The sequence below is a fragment of the Suncus etruscus genome, chromosome 8 (assembly GCF_024139225.1).
Source record: "Suncus etruscus isolate mSunEtr1 chromosome 8, mSunEtr1.pri.cur, whole genome shotgun sequence".
Lineage (NCBI taxonomy): Eukaryota > Metazoa > Chordata > Mammalia > Eulipotyphla > Soricidae > Suncus > Suncus etruscus.
The window spans coordinates 19,235,963-19,254,834 of NC_064855.1; the positions used below are offsets into that span (position 1 = coordinate 19,235,963).

Here is an 18,872-nt window from a genome sequence, read left to right on the forward strand (position 1 = left end):
ATTTTATGTTTAGTCAACAGGCGGCAGAAAAAAAAAATTTATGTTTCATAGAAATTAAACTCATACTGTTACTTTTCTTCACTTTTTATCTTCTCTCAATTTGTTGGAGACTTGCTCATCTCAAATCCATATAAGAAAGTTGGATTATGGGGCCAGAGAGGTAGAGCAGCGAGGAAGATGTTCCCCTTTCATGTGACCAACCCAGGTTCGATTCCTGGCACCACACCACCTACACAGTCTTCTGAGCACCTCTTGGGGTAATACTTGAGCACATCATGAGTGGCCCAAAAGCCAAAAAAAAAAAAAAAAAAAGAGTACACTACTACTTTGCTATGTAGTGTCTGTACCTTATGAATGAAGAGGTTGAAAATTAGGCAGTCAAGGCAGCGTTGTGTAGGTATCACTGACCGCCTTGTTGCAGCTATTATAAATGTGTTGACCCAACAGGATAGTGACAGACTCTGCAGCTGATGCTCCTAATACATAGACTTGCTACACCCTTACTTGTTCTATCAATGCTTGTTATGTTCTGTCCTTTGTCAGCAAACTCTCTCATTCTTCTGGAGAGATGTCTCTTTCATGCAGGAAAACTAGGTTATTGACAGACTGACTGTTAAAGTGTATTTTGTGTCATTCTACCATTAAAAGTTCTGTCAGAGCTGATGGCATCTTGTGTGGAGTAAGATATACTAAATGGGTTGGAAAGTAGTCTAACTACTTGACCCCACCACCACCACCACCACCACCACTACAGGTATTGAAGATCTAATGTTTCCTGCTCTAAACTGGTCCAATATCTTTTCTTACGTTCCCTTTGTGGAAAACTAGGACATCTCTACTGAAGATGGAGATAGATTATATTCTTTATGTAAAACAGTGATGGATGAAGGACCCCAAGTATTTGCACCTCTATCCGAAGAGAGCAAGAATAGAAAATACCAAGAAGAGGTCCCCGTGTATGTGCCAAAATGGATGACCTTCAAAGAATTGATGATGATGTTACAAGCCAGCCTGCAAGAAATTGGGGATCGGTGAGTATAGAGCTTCTCAAAGACATCTATCTCTCTGCAACTACAAGAGTCTTATGACATTGGGAACAGTGCTTCTCTGTTTGGAAGCTTGAGAGTTCCTTTGTCACTTTGGCCAACTGGGCTTGTGGTTCAATATAAGGGTCTTAGGAGGAGGTATTGCTTAGGCCCTGAGGTGCTGGGGATTATTTGGGCCTTTAGGACCACAATCAGTAGTGAATACAATGTAAAGTAGATTTTAATTTTTTCAAGTAAATTTTTGTTTTTGTTTTTTTTTTTGTTTGTTTGTTTTTGAGTCACACCCGGCAATACTCAGGGGTTACTCCTGGCTCTATGCTCAGAAATCGCTCCTAGCAGGCTTGGGGGACCATATGGGATGCCGGGATTTGAACAAATGACCTTCTGCATGCAAGGCAAATGCTTTACCTCCATGCTATTGCCCATGGTTTTTTGTTTGTTTGTTTGTTTGTTTTTTGGGTCACACCCAGCAGCACTCAGGGATTACTCCTGGCTCTATGCTCAGAAATCCTGGCAGGCTCAGGGGGACCACATGGGATGCCAGGATTTGAACCACCATCCTTCTGCATGCAAGGCAAATGCCATACCTCCACATCATCTCTCCAGCCCCAGGTTTTTGTTTTTCTTTTTTTGGTGTCAGGTCTCTTGTATGCAAAGCATATATTTTTCTGCTGAGCCACATCCAGGCCATAAGACTGGTTTTCTTGTAAAAGTTACTCTTTCTAAAAGGAATGAACAGTACCAAACTATTATTTAACTAGCAATTTCTCTGCAGGGAATCTGATTGTTTTCAAGACTTAAGTGTGTAGAAAGGCTTCTGATCTCTTTGCTTGAGCATAATTTGTTACAGGTTATATCAGGCTAATCATCCTGCAGTTGTCTGAGTTGTTCTCAGCAAATATTATCCATCTGAAACAATGTAAATGAGATTTCTATATGAGAACACCAACATTTCTTTTTTTTTTTAATTTTTATTTTTAATTATGAGAACAAAGATGCAAAGAAAGAGGACAAGGTAAATTACAGTGGAAGGACAATCACCCATAAGCAGAATTCTCAGAAGTCCCCTTGCTGATACTTTCAGCCAAAGAGTATTAAGATAAATAAAACAGAACCCATGTACAATTACTTTGTCCCTCAAGTCCCCAGATTGTAATACATTATAATATTTCTTAGCTGCACACAAAGCAATTTAAAGCCATAAACTTATGTAACTCCTTAAACATTAAAGGCATAGTAATTTTTTTACATTTCCATGCACATGCATATTAGCTTAAGTTAACCTCGAAAGTTAAATGGATTTTATTTTTTTTTAAGGATTAGAGTCAAAGGAGCACAGTAAAAAGGGTGTTAGAGTGGCAATTATTGTTTGCATAGACCCACCAAAATATGAGGGACATGGAAAGGAAAAACTTTGGCCTAAATATAAGGAGACCCTACCCCTGAAGTGTCCTGGCATAAGACCAACTCTAGACTCCAGGCATGCTAGTTTGTCCAATCCAAGACATTGTCTGTAGTGCCAACACACTTTTATTTTTCACACAGTCTCTGTTGTTGGTATCATGTTTCTGTATTAAAGATCCTGGAATCTGCATATCCTACATTGAAGTCAGGATGTGGAGCGTCCTCTAGTTTCACCTCATAATTAAAGGGCAATGCAGAGAGCCCTGTCCTGTAAGCAGGTCGTTGTTAAGTCTTCTCAGTGTTAAGGGAAGTCTCTTTTGAGCAGGTCGATGTCAGAGCAGTGGTAGGGTCTTCCCTGGTAGAGGATTGCTTCCAGGTGATGTTATAGACCAGGGGTCTCAAACTCGAGGCCTGTGGGCCATTTGCGGCCCTCCGTACAACATTTTGTGGCCCGTGGCCGGCCTTCTAATATCGCAGTGTTCGCGATTATTCGCTTACCGAATAATCGCAATAAAAATCGCTTTAGTAAGAAAAAAATCGCATTAAACATTCTCGTACACCGAGCAGTTCCGTTCGGGGTATGCAAATGTTTAATGCGATTTTTTGCGATTTTTTTCTTACTAATGCGATTTTTTTATTGCAAATATTCGGTAAGCGAAATCACTTATGCGGCCCTGCTTCACCCCGACTTTGCCTCCTGCGGCCCCCAGGTAAATTGAGTTTGAGACCCCTGTTATAGACAAACTTGGATGTTTCGTGGATGGCTTCCCTGGTTCAGGGATGAATGGAAACTGCCCATTTTTTTGAGGCCTGTACCAGGTCACTATGTCAATGTTCAGGGTGTAAGGTCCCGTTGCGCTATAAGATTTGGAACACCAACATTTCTAAGTGTATTTATTATATTTTGTTGTTGTCTTGAGTAGGTAAGAAAGATGCAGTAAGTAATAAGACTCCAGAGGGCAGCAGATAAGAGTTTTTCTTTTTTTTGTTATTCCAGAGCCTTCTTGCAGCCTAAGAATGAACATTAATTTCTTTTTACAAGAAAAATTAAAATGCTGTAATTAAAATAGTTATTTTATTTCTGCCTCAAACAGTTTCCCCTTCCTCCAAAGATTTCAGTAAAAATAATACTCTATTAAGGAATTTTTTTTTTTGTTCACCAAAGAAACTACAACTCTAGTCATATAGTTGAAAGATTTCCCAAAAAAGTTGAAGAGCTATAACATTCAGAATTTAAACAAAATTACCCCCAAATGTTTACATATCTATTACCCACTTTAAAGAAAAGACTGCTGAGACCTTTGAAGACCCTTTTGTTATCTCTTCTGATGAGCTCTATTAGTGCCAACTTTCATCTTGACTTTTTGACTGTTTTCTTGTTTTTAAAAATAGTTTTTTTACCGTATGGTATGCATCCCTAAACAATATTGCTTAGACTTGCTTATTTTTGAAATTTGTAAGTGGAATCTTATGACTTTCTTTTTTATTGTTTTTTGTTTGTTTTCGTGCCACACCTGGTGGCACTCGGGTTACTCCTGGCTCTGTGCCCAGAAATTACTCCTGGCTGGCTCAGGAGACCATATGGGATGCTGGGATTGAACTGAGATTAGCTGCATGCAAGCTTTATCTACCCACTGTGCTATCGTTATGGCCCCTTCTATAACTTTCTTTTGTTCAGTATTATCTTTTGAAATTCATTCATGATAGTATTCTGTTATTCTCACTATTAACTTATATTTGAATATACAAACATTTATTTCAGGGCCCGGAGAGATAGCACAGCGGTGCTTGCCCTTGCAAGCAGCCGATCCAGAACCTAAGGTGGTTGGTTCGAATCCCGGTGTCCCATATGGTCCCCCGTGCCTGCCAGGAGCGATTTCTGAGCAGACAGCCAGGAGTAACCCCTGAGCACTGCCGGGTGTGACCCAAAAAAAATAAAATAAACAGAAAGTTAAAAAAAACAAACAAACGGGCCGGATAGCATGGAGGTAAGGCGTTTGCCTTTCATGCAGGAGATCATCAGTTCGAATCCCGGCGTCCCATATGGTCCCCCGTGCCTGCCAGGAGCAATTTCTGAGCATGGAGCCAGGAATAACCCCTGAGCACTGCCGGGTGTGATCCAAAAAACCACACAAAACAAACAAACAAACAAACAAACATTTATTTCAGTTATTCTGTTTTATCACATGTTTACCAATATGTTATTACTGATCTATCAGGCTTTAAATGGTGACTATGGTTATTTTAGTTTGCATTTGAATTTCCTTCAGTTCTAATGAAATTGAACATCTTTTTTGTTTGTTTATTTATTTATTTTGGTTTTTGGGCCACACCCGGTAATGCTCAGGGGTTACTCCTGGCTATGCGCTCAGAAGTTGCTCCTGGCTTGGGGGGACCATATGGGACGCCGGGGGATCGAACCGTGGTCCCTCCAAGGCTAGTGCAGGCAAGGCAGGCACCTTACCTCTAGCACCACCGCCCGGCCCTATTTATTTATTTTAATCATTTTGGGGGGGGGGGGTCACACCTGTGATGCTCAGGGGTTACTCCTGGCTCTACACTCTGAAATCACTCCTGGCAGACTCGGAGGACCATATGGCATGCCGGGATTCTAACCACCGTTCTTCTGCATGCAAGGCAAATGCCCTACCTCCATGATAGCTCTGGCCCCACTCATGATTTTTTTTTTTGTAAAATACCTATGCATATTCTTTATCTTTATTTTACTGAGTTGTGCATGATTTCATTATTGGTTAATTAAAGTGGATTTTTTGCCTTTTTTTTTTTTTTTTTTTTTTGCGGTGCTGGCACCTCAGGCATGTTTCTTTGGCAGTAAAAAGATTTTGTTGCTTGAGGGCCCGTGCAATAGCACAGCAGTAGGGCTTTTGCCTTGCATGCGACCAACCCCAACAGACATGAGTTTGATTCCCAAAATTCCATATGGTCCCCCAAGCCTCCAGGGGTGATTTCTGAGCGCAGAGCCAGGAGTAACCCCAGAGTACTGCTGGGTGTGACCCCAAAACCCCCCAAAAAAGGATTTTGTTGCTTGTGTCTCAGATTATTTGTTTTTGGGGTACCATCATTTACAGTACTGTTAATGATGGCATCATACTAACTTTGTTCCAATCCCACATTCATCACTTCCCTCCACACTGTCCCAAAGACCCCACCCACCATGCATCTCTCCCCCAGTAATCTTAATCTATAAAACAATCTTCAGTTCTGTTCCTTGGGCCATTTGCTGTTTTACTCTTAACCTGTTTTTATGTTATTTTTTCAGAGATTCTTTTTTAAGTTAGAAAAAATATTTTTTTGGTTAATTTTCAAATGTTGAAGTTATTTTCCCTCTTCTGTGTGCAATTAATTTTTATTTTGAAAGCATTATAATCTGAGGGAATAGTTGACCTGATCTTTCTTCTTGATTCTATGGAGATATGTTTTGTAATTCAGCATGGTGATCTCTTTTTTAAAGAGTCTATTGAACCCAAGACCATGACTATATGAGAATGTGGTTGTAATTATAAAGCTGAAGCAAGGCTGAGTGATTCATAACATAGGGAGAACAGTCTTACGTTCTTGTGTGTGTGTGTGTGTGTGTGTGTGTGTGTGTGTGTGTGTTTTGGGTCACACTGGCAGTGCTCAGGGGTTACTCCTGGCTCCATGCTCAGAAATTGCTCCTGGCAGGCTCAGGGGACCATATGGGACTCTGATTCAAACCAATGACCTTCTGCATGAAAGGCAAATGCCTTACCTCCATGCTGTCTCTCCGGCCCCCATTCTTATGTTCTTAATGTGGTCTCTTCATTGATGTCAATGCAAAATGGCAGGAACATTTTGAGGTCAGAACCATAGTAGAGAGGGGAGAGTGCTTGCTTGCACATGGCTGACCTGGCTTTGATTCCAGGTATCCCATATGGTTCCCTTAGCCCACCAGGAGAGCCCTGAGCACAGAGCTAGGAATAAACACTGAACATTGCCAGGTGTGGTCCAGAAACCAAACCAAACGAAAGCATTGCAGCGAATGGAAGAGTCAGGGATTAGAGTGGAGATTAATAGAGTAAAGGGGAAATGATTTCCACATAAAATAGGCACTTGGGATTAAAGAGGCAGTGTGTGTGTGTGTGTGTGTGTGTGTGTGTGTGTGTGTGTGTGTGTGTGTGTAATGTGTGCTTGTGTGGTTAGTGATCCAGCTTAGCACCTCACATATGCAAGACAAGTGTTCTGCTGCTGAATTACATTGGTAGCTTTTGCATAAACTATAGTTTGCCCATCATCCAGAGACATAATAGGAAATAGAATTTTATCTTTTGTTTTGCAGGTGGGCTGATGGAAAGGGGCCCTTGGCAGCTGCATTCTCATCCAGTGAAGTAAAAGCTTTAATTCGTGCCTTGTTCCAGAACACAGAAAGAAGAGCTGCTGCCCTCGCTAAGATTAAATAGGTTAATCTTCTGGAGAAAGCCATATCTTGACTATGTGGATTCCTCTGTTGGCATAGTTATTCGTTTAAAGATTTAACCAAAACCAATGACTGCATTGCATTTCGTTTTGTTTTTGGATCACATCTGGCGGTGCTCAGGGGTTACTCCTGGCTCTGCACTCAGAAATCGCTCCTGGCAGGCACTGGGGACCATATTGGGATGCCGGGATTCGAACCACCTTCCGTTCTGGATAGGCTGCGTGCAAGGCAAATGTGCTGCCATTGTGCTATCTCTCCGGCCCTGCATTGCATTTTTTTAAATGCATTGGTTTTGGTAAGGCAACTTATCATGGAAGTTTCATTTTAAATCACAGCACTTTACCTCGTGACCTGTATGAGGCTTTGTTGAAGAACTGGATGTTAAGACGACAAAGTACCTCAGTTCTTGTTATCCACTCTGGAGAAGAAATTGTAAGGCAGCATTCTTTTGTTGTTATTTCATGGGCCTTCTGGAACTGTATCCATTTGTAAATGTAAGCCCTGGTCTTGAATCAAGGAATCTAGATTTCCAAAAGTCAGGGTAAGGAATTTATGAACAAATATGAGATATATTTTAGGGGTAGGAAAACTACATTTGGCCTTGTGGGAGTTAGAGAGCATCCTTTAATATTCTTTCCAATAAATAATGCTTTTCAGACTCAAGGATGACTGTCTTTTATGACATGGGAACTTTGACCGATAATCTTAACAAATTTTATCTTCTGTGCTTTCCCCACCCCTCTTCTTTTTTTGTTTGCTTGTTTTTTGGGGCCATACCTGGCAGTGCTCAGGAGCTTCTCTTGGCTCTGTGTTCAGAAATTACTCCTGGAAAGCTTGAAGGACCCTATGGGTTGTTGGGGATTGAACTGAGGTCGGCTGTGTGCAAGGTAAATGTCCTCCCCGCTGTGCTATCACTCTGGCTCCTATGCTTGACTTTTATAACATTTCTTGACTTTTCCTAATAGTAAGATTTCAGTAACTTTAGGTATTGATTTCAGAAGCTTTATGCTTTTCCAGCTAAATTCTGCTTTCTTGATTAGGTACTTTTGCCTCTCAGGTTCTACTCTTTTTGTACCAGAACAAATGGCCAATTTGTTTTCTGTGTATATGAGCCATGATATACTAATTCTGGACTCTATCCTAATTACTTGGTATATATAGGTAAACTTTCATTCCAGTGTTTGGTGTTTTAACTCTTTGCAGCCATTAGTGGTGTTTTTTTTTTTTGGGGGGGTGGGAGACTTAAGGGGGTTTGAGCCACACCAGTTGGTGCTCAGGGCTTACTCCTGGCTCTGCTTAGGGATCACTCCAGGTGGGGCTCTGTGCACCATATGGAGTTCTTGGGATCCAATCTGGGTGGCTCTGTGCAAGGCTAGTGCTCCCTACCTGCTGTACTATCTTTCCAGCCAAAAGGTAGATTATTTCTGGAGGAAATTTTCACTCTGGCAGACATATTTCAATTTCCCAGTTACCAGCCCAGTAGAATACAATCTTTTGTCTTAAAGTCTTCTATCTTCCTTCCTTCATTATTGTTCTGTCCACCCAGTAGTCATTCAGATTATTTAGTTTTTTCTCTTTCCAATTTAGGGATCATAGAAGAACTAGTAAAGGGGCCAGTGAGGTGGCGCTAGAGGTAAGGTGTCTTTGCAAGCGCTAGCCAAGGAAGGACTGTAGTTCGATCCCCCGGCGTCCCATATGGTCCCCCCAAGCCAGGGTCAATTTGTGAGCGCTTAGCCAGGAGTAATCCCTGAGCATCAAACGAGTGTGGCCTGGAAAACCAAAAAAAAAAAAAAAAAAAAAAAAGAACTAGTAAAGAAGCAAGAATTGTTTTATTTTTATAACGGAACTCAGATGTGCTAATGAAAACTATTTGTCTATATTAAACATTACTACTATCAGAACTCACAGGGAAAAAATGATGAGCTCAATTTTAATGTTTGGAGAACAAAGAAATCTTAAAATAGGAGGAAGGGGCCATTTTATTGCAAAGAATCTTTGAAAATGCACACAATTGGGGCTGGAGAGATAGCATGGAGGTAAGGCGTTTGCCTTTCATGCAGGAGATCATCGGTTGGAATCCCAGCGTCCCATATGATCTCCCGTGCCTGCCAGGAGCAATTTCTGAGCCTGGAGCCAGGAGTAACCCCTGAGCACTGCCGGGTGTGACCCAAAAACCACACACACACACACACACACACACACACACACACACACACACACACACACACACAAAGAAGATGTACACAATTTCAAGTAGCACCCCCCCCCCCCCACGGCATTTAGACTGGAGAATTGAGGACAGAACTGAAATAAGTGTATCACAGGACTGTTAGACAGAATAGCATATCTCTTTTGTTCGTGGAAGCTATTTCTGTTACTTGACAGGTATAGCAGTTTGGGGGTGGGATCTCTTGTAACCAAGAGCTCATCCCTTACTCCTTTCCTCTCCATCAGAAAGGCAGGAAGTGGCATTACAGTGATTCTGAGGCTATGTAGATTCCTTTCCCTGGACTATTTTACCTAATGAATAGTTTGAATTCTTGGGAACACAGAGAGACAGACCTCTTCCTTCTCTAGCCAAGGTAGCCCAGAATTGATGATGAGGTGGAAATTAATTCTGGAGGGACGAGCCACCTGATGGAGTACAGTGAAGTTTGCCTGTTAGTACAGGGATCCTCGTCTGATTCGGAAGGAGAGCAGAACCTTTAGAAGGCCAGCGCAGTGGCACATTTGCTTTGCATATGGCCTACTCAAGGTTGATCCTGGCATCCCATATGGTCCCCCCAGCCTGCCAGAAGTAATTTCTGAGCACAGAGCCAGGAGTAAACCCTAAGCATTGCCAGGTGTGACCCTCCCCACCCCCCCAAAAAAGAAAAAAGACCTTTCTTTAGAGAAAGCATGTAGATTTGGGGAAAAATAATTGAAATAGATTGGATTAATTTATTGGCTTGTGGTCCACTTTGAAGAAATCTTTCCCTTTAATAGAATATCCAATGACAAGATTCCCCAAGGGGGAGTTTTGCTAAAAAGGCAAGTTCAGAGATTAGAGCCATAGGACAGCAGGTAGGGTGTTTAGCTTGTACCAGTCAACCCTTGTTTGATCACTAGCAGCCCAGATGGTTCCCAAGCCTGCCAGGAGTAACCCCAGAGTGCCGCTAGGTGTGGCTTAAAAACTTAAAAAAAAATAATAAGTTCAGAGGACTTGAGTCTTGGGTCAGAAGATGAGAAAGCAGCAATCTCTATTTGCTGTACCCCTAGTTTTGATCCTGGGAACTGTATGGTTGCCCAAGTTTCGATGAGACCGGCTGAATTTCACTAAATATAATCCAAACCCCTAAAGATATGAATGTAAAGAATTTAAGTCCCTAAGAAAACTTGATTGTATCTCTTTTTTTTTTTTTTTTTTTTATTGTACCTCCTAATGCTAAGCAGAAACTGAATTGGTGATGACCTGTATCTCATGGTCAGTTTTGGTGAGAATTTCTCTGAGCCTCCAGGTGGCACTCTTTCCTCAGAAGCAGGAGCGTTCATTATCCACATCTTTGCTTGGTCTGTGGAAATGGCAGCTAGGAAGCCTGTCTGTACGTTTTTCCCTGGGCTTCCCTTTTGACTTTGAGCAGCCCTGGAAAGTCATCTAGACACTGAAGATTCTATAAGCCATGACTTGTCACTGAATACTCACTGTGACTAGCTTCATAATACTGTGGCTCATTCCCTTCCCACACTTGCAAATACTTATGGTAATGCTTAAGTATTCCCAACTCTGAGGGATTTCATGCTAAATGTCTAATTTCTTAAGCTTTTGTCTATCATCCGAAAGTTATGAATGGTAATACACATGATTTCCATTTTTGTGATAAGAAAACTGGCACATAGAAATAGGTTGAGTTCTATAGCTAGTTTGGCCATGGATAAATGGAGTATACATACTTAGAAAAGGAAGGTAAATGCAGGAAGAGGTAAGATGATTAGAAATGATTAGAATTATTAGAAATTTACATACTGAAATCTCAGCACAGTCTTCTTAAAATTGGGTTTGATCACCACAGTATTCTTCATAATGCTGATTTCAAATACTTGTTTACTGCTGATTTCTTCCTAAAAATGGGCATCTTGCCTAAGACTTCTAGAGAGCTACAAAGTACTGCTTTGGAGTTTGTTAAATCACTAGTTTTAGACCATAATCCCTCACTTTGTCCTGAGTTTGGTTAAGATTTTGCCATGTCACATAATATAATGAGATAACCTTGATGCCTCTAAGCCAAGTTATGAAATCTCTGCTTTGTGGTGGGGGAGGAGAGCACTAATTATGCTGAGCATAAGTTTTGTACTCAGAAATCAGGTGCCCTAGATTTCTTGTTTAGTGGAAGAAAGGTGGGTGGGAGTATATGTGTCTTAGCTTCAGCTTTTGAAGCCTGTGCAAAGGCCAAAGACATTTTTCCCTTCCCTGTCTTAAGCATTAGAAATAGTTCTAGGGTCCGGAGAGATAGCACAGCAGCGTTTGCCTTGCAAGCAGCCGATCCAGGACCTAAGGTGGTTGGTTCGAATCCTGGTGTCCCATATGGTTCTCCGTGCCTGCCAGGAGCTATTTCTGAGCAGACAGCCAGGAGTAATTACCCCTGAGCTCTGCCGGGTGTGGCCCAAAAACAAAAACAAAACAAAAAAGAAATAGTTCTAAATTTTTAAAAATTCATTATACTTACATTTTGGTCATTGCTATAATCAGAAACCACTCTTAAAATCAAAATTTCCAGTTCCTCTAGTAATTTAAATTCTAGTAACAAGGATAGATATCTAGCAAATCAGTTGGTCTGGTTGAAGATAATAAGTGCTATCGAGAAAATAAATGTAGATAAGTGTAAACTCTATTGGAATTGCAGAGAAGGGTGGAAGAGAGTGAGCTGTCTTTTTAAAATTTATTTTTGTTTATTTTGGGGTCACACCTGGGCCACTCACGGGTTATTCCTGGCTCTTCACTCAAATCATTCCTGGCAGGCTTGGGGGGACTATATGGGATGCCAGAGATTGAATCCAGCTCAGCCACATGCAAGGCAGATGTCCTATGTTTATTTTGCTATCGTTCTGGCCTTCTGAGCTACCATTTCTACTAGATGACCACTTTGGGGAATGAAAACTGCAGATATCTGATTATAGTCAGCTCTCAGCAAGACACCTGTCCTTGCAAAGCCCTCAGGTGGGAGGAATGTCAATTTAGGGAAAGAGAGTAGGCGTGGGAGAGAATAGGAAGAAAGGCTAGAGAAGTAGTAGGAGAGGAGAATACAAAATTGTGTAGGGCATTGTGAGGGTTTTTTTTTTTTTAAAGACTAAGATGAAACCTTCAGTAGCTTTTTTTGGGGGGGCACACCAGGTGATACACAGGGGTTACTCTTGGCTAATCGCTCAGAAGTTTCTCCTGGCTCGGGACCATATGGGACGCCGGGGGTAGGGGGGATTGAACTGCAGTCGGATCTAGGCTAGCGCGCGCAAGGCAGATGCCTTATTGCTTATGCCACCACTCTGGCCCCTTTATTGTGTGTGTGTGTGTGTGTGTGTGTGTGTGTGTGTGTGTGTGTGTGTGTGTGTGTTTGCTTCAGTAGCTTTAAAAAAAAATCTTTACCCAAGAAATGAAAATGGGCCAGAGCACATAAGTTGCTTTATTGTGTGTGTGTGTGTGTGTGTGTGTGTGTTTGCTTCAGTAGCTTTTAAAAAAAATCTTTACCCAAGAAATGAAAATGGGCCAGAGCACATAAGTTGCTTGTTTGCACATGACCAACCTGGGTTCAATTCCTGGCACCAGATAAGGTCTTCTGAGCATGTCCAGGAAGGATCCCTGAGCACAGAGCCAGGAGTAAACCCTAAACAAAGCTGGGTGTCTCCAGCTCAGCCTTCCACCAGGAAACAAACATTAAAAGAGAAAAGAACAGGAGAGGTGCCAGAGTAATAACAATGGATAGGGTGTTTGCCTTGCATGTGGCTGACACAGGTTTGATTCTTGTTGTCTCATATTCTGGTGTACCCCAGCTGGCCAGGAGTGATCCTTAATTACAGAGCCAGGAGGAAGTCTTGAGCATCTCCCAAAAAAGAACCAGAAAGTATAAAAGTGAGAAAACCTGGGCCACTTCTAGGTTTTTATCACCACCTTCTGTTAGGACCACACAACTAGGTGAGCTTCCTATGTGCTGGCACCTCCCTTCATGGAGACGTTATTGAGCGAATGGGGCTAGTGTGTCATTTCTGTCAGTCCTGTGAATGGTTTGTTGGAGATTCTTTCTAAACATTTTCCTCTCTACATCCTTCCCAGCTCCTCTAACTGTCCTTCTCCCCTACTTCAGTTCATCCTAGATCCTCACTACTCCCCCACCCCTCTGAATATTAAATAATCAACTGCCTGGGATGCAGCTGACAGCTGACTCAGGCCATCATGTTCTGTGGAACTTTTTCCTCTGCCCTAGACTTATGCCAGCTAACCCAACCTCACATGTGAGCGTTCTGAGTTCTTACGTTATACAGGAAGCTCAGTGGACTGCTTAGCATTCAGGAGACCTAGGTTTGATAGCTTGGCATCACATAGTCCCTAAAGCATTGTCAGGAATGACTCCCAAGCAAAAGCTAGAAATGGCTCCTGAGTGCCCCATCCCCTCCACTCCAACACACATACATAAAGTTATCCAGAAGTAGAAAGTCTTGCTGATTGCATCATCAGAGAGGACAACCCTGCCGCCCTACAACCATACTCTTCTGGATTCATTTCTTAATTGGTCCTGACAGACACAGTGGCTCAGTTCCAGCTATTAGGACCTAAAGTAGGGGGTTGATTGGATTAACTGGCTGGGTTAAAGCAGGGGTGGATGGGTGGGTGTGGGTGTAATTTTTTCTAGTTTCTAGGTTCTGGTTCTCATTCCCAGCTTCTGACTTTAGAAATGATGCTTTAAGGAATATTGTTTTTGGGTCAGAGAGCTATTACAAAAGTTAAGGTGCTTAACTAGCATATGCTGTGCCTCTGACCCTGATTTGAAATTCCAGCATCACATATGGTCTCCTGAGCACTGGCAGGTGTGGCCTAAAATTAAAATAAACCAAAAATTGTTTGAGTTGGCACAAAGGCTCCATTAGGTTTGATTAGCATGATATATGAAATCATAAAATTAAAAAGATTACTGTTGCCGGGCTCAGAGTGGTGGCGCAGCGGTAGGGCATTTTCCTTGCACGCAGCTGACCCAGATGGACCGAGGTTCCATCCCCAGGCATCCCATATGGTCCTCCAAGCCAGGAGCAATTTCTGAGCACATAGCCAGGTAACCCCTGAGCCTCACCAGGTGTGGCCCAAAAACTAAAAATAAAAAGATTACCTTTGCCATAAATGTAATTTCATTGCTAATCTCTGTTCTTTTATGTATAGTCTATAAATATATTTTCATATCCCTACTTGCATTATTACTATTTGAAATAGAAAAATTAGGACTTCAGTATCTATTTACTAGTTCATTTTGACAAGGTATGTCCTATTTCAGGGGTGATATTGGGTCACAAACAGTGATGCTCAGAGACTGCTACGATTCATTCATTGCTCAGGGGAACATATGGGGAGTTAGGAATCAGACGAGTTGGCTGCATACAAGGCAGGCACTTTAACTCCTGCTCTCTCTCTCTCTCTCTCTCTCTCTCTCTCTCTCTCTCTCTCTCTCTCTCTCTCTCTCTCATTTTTGTCACACCTGGCTGAGCTCAGAGAACCGTATGATGCCAGGAATAGAACCTTTCACAAGGCAAGTGCATTACTCACTGGCCTCCAATATTCTTGGGATGTTTATTTCATCCAGCATGTTTGCATTCTCTTTTGGCCAGTGGAGTTTAATCTGCTAACTCTGTATGTCATATATTGGTTTTGTTCTAAGTTTCTTCTTTTTTATTGCTCCTCTCAGGATTTTTTTTCTCTGTCTTAGGCTTTTGTCACTTTCATTACAATTTGTCTCGGTGCTGTTCTCTTGGATCTGCATACAGATACAGTCATCAGACTGGGCACATTCTCAGCTGTGAGTTCAACCAATTTCTTGTTCAATCAAGTTCTTGTCTACCTCAGGGATGTCTTTATTTTGGGTTCTGTCTCTTTTGAAATAATTGCAGAAGTCTCTAATGTGTTTTCAGTTCTTCCACTTTCATTTTATGCTCTTTGTTGATGGTGAGCACACTGAACATGCTTTCTTGATGGTTCCAGCACGTTGGTTTGTTTCCCAGCTTCTCTCACAGCTCCTGAGTCATCCACGGACTTTGGTTCACCTCCCATGCCCCGCAGTTCAGAAACTTCTGTTTGCAGTTTCTCATCCTCTCCCTCCTGCTTTTCCTTTATTGCAGTTCTGTTCTATTGACTCGCTCAATTCATTGGGACATACTTGACCATTGTCCCTTGGAAGTCTTCTGAGAGGTCAGAGAGTTTGGGTGCTTGTAGACCTTCCTGGGCTGTCTTTACCTACTGACTTTGCTGGGCTCCTTGGCATTTTCACTGTTTTCTGCAGTGTGGAGGAGCAAAGGGCAGGAATCTGGTTTGGTGCAGGCTTTAGGTAGTGATCTAAGTTCACCTTTGCCTATTCCACATGGAGCCCAGGAAGCTGAGCAGATAGACCAGCATGGCCACCCAACTTTCACAGGTCTTTGTGCCTGTTTCTTGCCCAGACCATGACACGAGAACCTGCCTTTGATGACTGGAATCCAGCCTTGTTCCAGAGGCTGAGCTAATGCTTGAGCTAGGATGCACTGTGGTGTTGCTGGCCCAGGGTCTTTGACCCCACATCATGCAGCAGCTTTACCAAGTAGCAAAACTAGAAAACCCACTTGGTTCTATGTATCCCATGAAAAAGACTCCTGGGATCATTTCAATATCTTTGTGTGTATGTGTGTAGGGGATCATTTAATTGTCTTTCTTGTGTGTGTGTGTGTGTGTGTGTCTCATCCCGAAGTGGATGCAACCAGACATTGATAGTCTTTCGGTGTCTAATAAAAGCTGATCTTGGAGAACAAAGTAAAAAAGGTCGATGGGCTCAAAAATGGGCATCAAAGGGCACACAAAGAGTCTGACTTATGTTTGTGGAATCATAAAGGTTTTACATTTCATGCCTGTTAATAATAGTTTTCTTTAAGTGGTAGTTGTTGCTGACCTAGATAATTAGGAAGTTCATTTTCATCAACCACACAATTGAATTTTTTCTTTGCTACTCATTTATATATTAATTAAAGCAGATGGAAAATGGCCTCTGTGTTCAATATTCATACTTCTGACTCACCCTATGGGGAATTCACACAGTTCATATTTGGCTGAGTGTTTCCCAAGTTTAAGTCTACATAGACATTGGACAGATTCTAAAGGAAATAGCTTTTATTGAAAAATATTTTTTTTTTGGCCGGACCGGTGGTGCAAGCGGTAAGGTGTCTGCCTCATGAGCTCTAGCCTAGGATGGACCGTGGTTCGATCCCCGGTGTCCCCAGCCAGTAGCGATTTCTGAAGCACATAGCCAGGAGTACCCCCGAGCGTCACTCATTATTATTAAAAAAATTAATTTTTTTAGTTTTTTTTGGGGGGGGTCACACTCAGTGGTGCTCAGGAGCTACTCCTGACTCTGTGCTCAGAAGTCACCCCTGGCAGGCTTGGGGGACCATATGGGATGCTGGGATTTGAACTGGGGTCCGTCCTGTGTTGGCCACTTGCAAGACAAATGCCTTACTGCTGTGCTATCTCTCTGGCCCCAGTAAATAGGTTTTAGATAAAATAAGAAAAAGTGTTATTTAGGGGCTGGAGTGATTGCACAGTGGTAGGGCATTTGCCTTGAATGCTGTGGACCCGGGGCAGACCTGGGTTCTATCCCTGGCATCCCATAAGTTCCCCCGAGCCTGCCAGGAGTGATTTCTAAGCATAGAGCCAGGAGTAACCCCTGAGCACTACCAGGTGTGGCCCCAAAACAAAAACAAAAAAAAGAAAGAAAAGAAAAAGTGTTATTTAAATAAGCAATTGTGTTTGTGTGTGTGAAATTGACTTTTAGTATCTAAATCTATGTTTCACATTTTATCTTTGACTTGCACAACAATCTAGAAATCATGGATGGTTCTTTATAGTCTTCAAAGTAATTTCCTAGAATACAGCTTAGTTCCTGTTTTCATGTCAGAGCTGTTGCACAAGGGAGGCTTCTTTCTTGGAGTGCCAGCCTAGCATAGCGTCAGTCTGTATCGGGGGTAATAAACTACTTTTCCCTTCGTGCCTGGCTGTACCTTCGTTGTATCTGGGGAAAGTGAATTTAGAATGTCTTGTCACCATCATGAACCAGATCCCTCTAGTGACTGTTTTTCTCCTTTGCGTCGGCCATTCTTTATTGTTTGTGTGTCTCATTATTTCTTTTTGAAAGCTGAAAATCTTGATAAAATGAATATAGAGAATCGAATTTTCTTCATTCCTTAGTGCTAGTTGTTGCTGTTGTTTGTTTAGTCACTTTTCTGTTTCAACTGCCCATTGAACAAAGTTGTAATGGTTGCGTATGTGGTATGGGGTGGGGTCACACCTCATAACATTGGGGCTGTTTTTGGAGCCAGGGACTTATTCCAGCCATTAATTCCTTGCTCTACTATGTTCTCTGCCATTTGTGCCGCATCTCTGGACAACATTTCTGAACTTATTCTGTAATGTCTGTCTGTTGTCCTGAATTCAATTATGTCTCTATTTTTTGGCTCTTAAAGTCTTTGCTCAGTTAACTGCTGACTAATGATTGGCCAGAACAACTTTGATGCATGTAACAAATAAATCCCCCATTCTTTGCAGAGTGGCTCGGGAAGATTTCGTATTTGAAAAAGTCCCAGGAAGTTTACCTTGCCTTAATCTTCACTCCTGCTTATTTAGAGTATCCTGTTTAGCGAAGGGAGAGCTTAAAATGTCCTTAGATTTTTCTCAGGTGAACCCTGAATATGAAGTGCATGGACATGTGCATAATTGTAGAACATGCTTCCTAGAGTTCCCAGAATGTTCTGGAGCCTTTTAGAAACCCCTGGTGGTATCTCATTTCTCAGCTTTTCCCTTGAATAGGTTTTTTGTTTTTGTTTTTGGGTCACACCCGGCAGCACTCGGGTTACTCCTGACTCTGCACTCAGAAATTGCTCCTGGCAGGCTCGGGACCATAGGGGATGCCGGGATTAGAACCACCATCTGTCCTGTGTTGGCCATGTGCTGTGCTTTCACTCCAGTCCCTCCCTGAAATAATTTTGTTTAGCTTATTGCTTTTCCCATTTGTTACCCAGAGGACCAGGCTGCCAAGAAATCTAACATTTGCCCAAAGGGAAAAGGCTGTTCCCACTGGGCACATCCAGTAAAAATACAGACTTGCAAGAGACTGTCTAGTTCAGGCAAAAGCTGTGCCTCCCCAGATGAGGCTCTGAAGGCCCTCCAGCCCTGTTTTCCTTGCAACTGTCAGGTGACTAGATTGTATTGTGAGTGTGGGATGGTGGAGAGAGTGACGGTATTGACAGAGGCTGCAGGGATTGAACAGGACCTCGGGGAGAGTCTGTTGGGCCTGGATGTCTTTCCCACCACTTCATCAATTGCAGCTTTCAGGCTACATTCGAATCTATAGCCCTGATCTGCAGAGCCTTGTATCTTGCCTCTGCTGTTCTGCACACTCACAGGAGCCTGGAATTTAAGTAAAAATGAGATTTTCTCTTTTAGAAGAGAGGGGACCACTCAGCCTCAGCCCTGATGGCAGCTTTTTTATCTTCACCTTGACAGAGTTGAAGTAAGATAACAAAAAAACAAAAGGAGGGGCCTGAGCGATAGCACAGCAGTGGGGCGTTTGCCTTGCACACGGCTAACCCAAGACAGACCCGGGTTTGATCCCCGGCACCTGCCAGGAGTGATTTCTGAGCACAAAGCTAGGAGTAATGCCTAAGTGCCATCGGGTGGAGCTCAAAAACAAAAAATAAAAAAAATACAAAACCCC

At 42.3% G+C, this 18,872-nt stretch overlaps 1 protein-coding gene across 1 annotated transcript in view; it reads left to right on the forward strand.

The window, feature by feature from the left end:
- The window catches only part of ZW10 (zw10 kinetochore protein), a 37,226-nt gene extending 30,251 nt beyond the window's left edge, over positions 1 to 6,975 (forward strand). The window contains exons 15-16 of the mRNA XM_049778697.1: positions 829 to 1,031; positions 6,769 to 6,975. Of these exons, the coding sequence (XP_049634654.1) occupies positions 829 to 1,031; positions 6,769 to 6,889 (324 nt within the window). The 3' untranslated portion in view covers positions 6,890 to 6,975. The remainder of the gene's footprint in view (positions 1 to 828; positions 1,032 to 6,768) is intronic.
- The last annotated feature ends 11,897 nt before the right edge of the window (positions 6,976 to 18,872 follow it).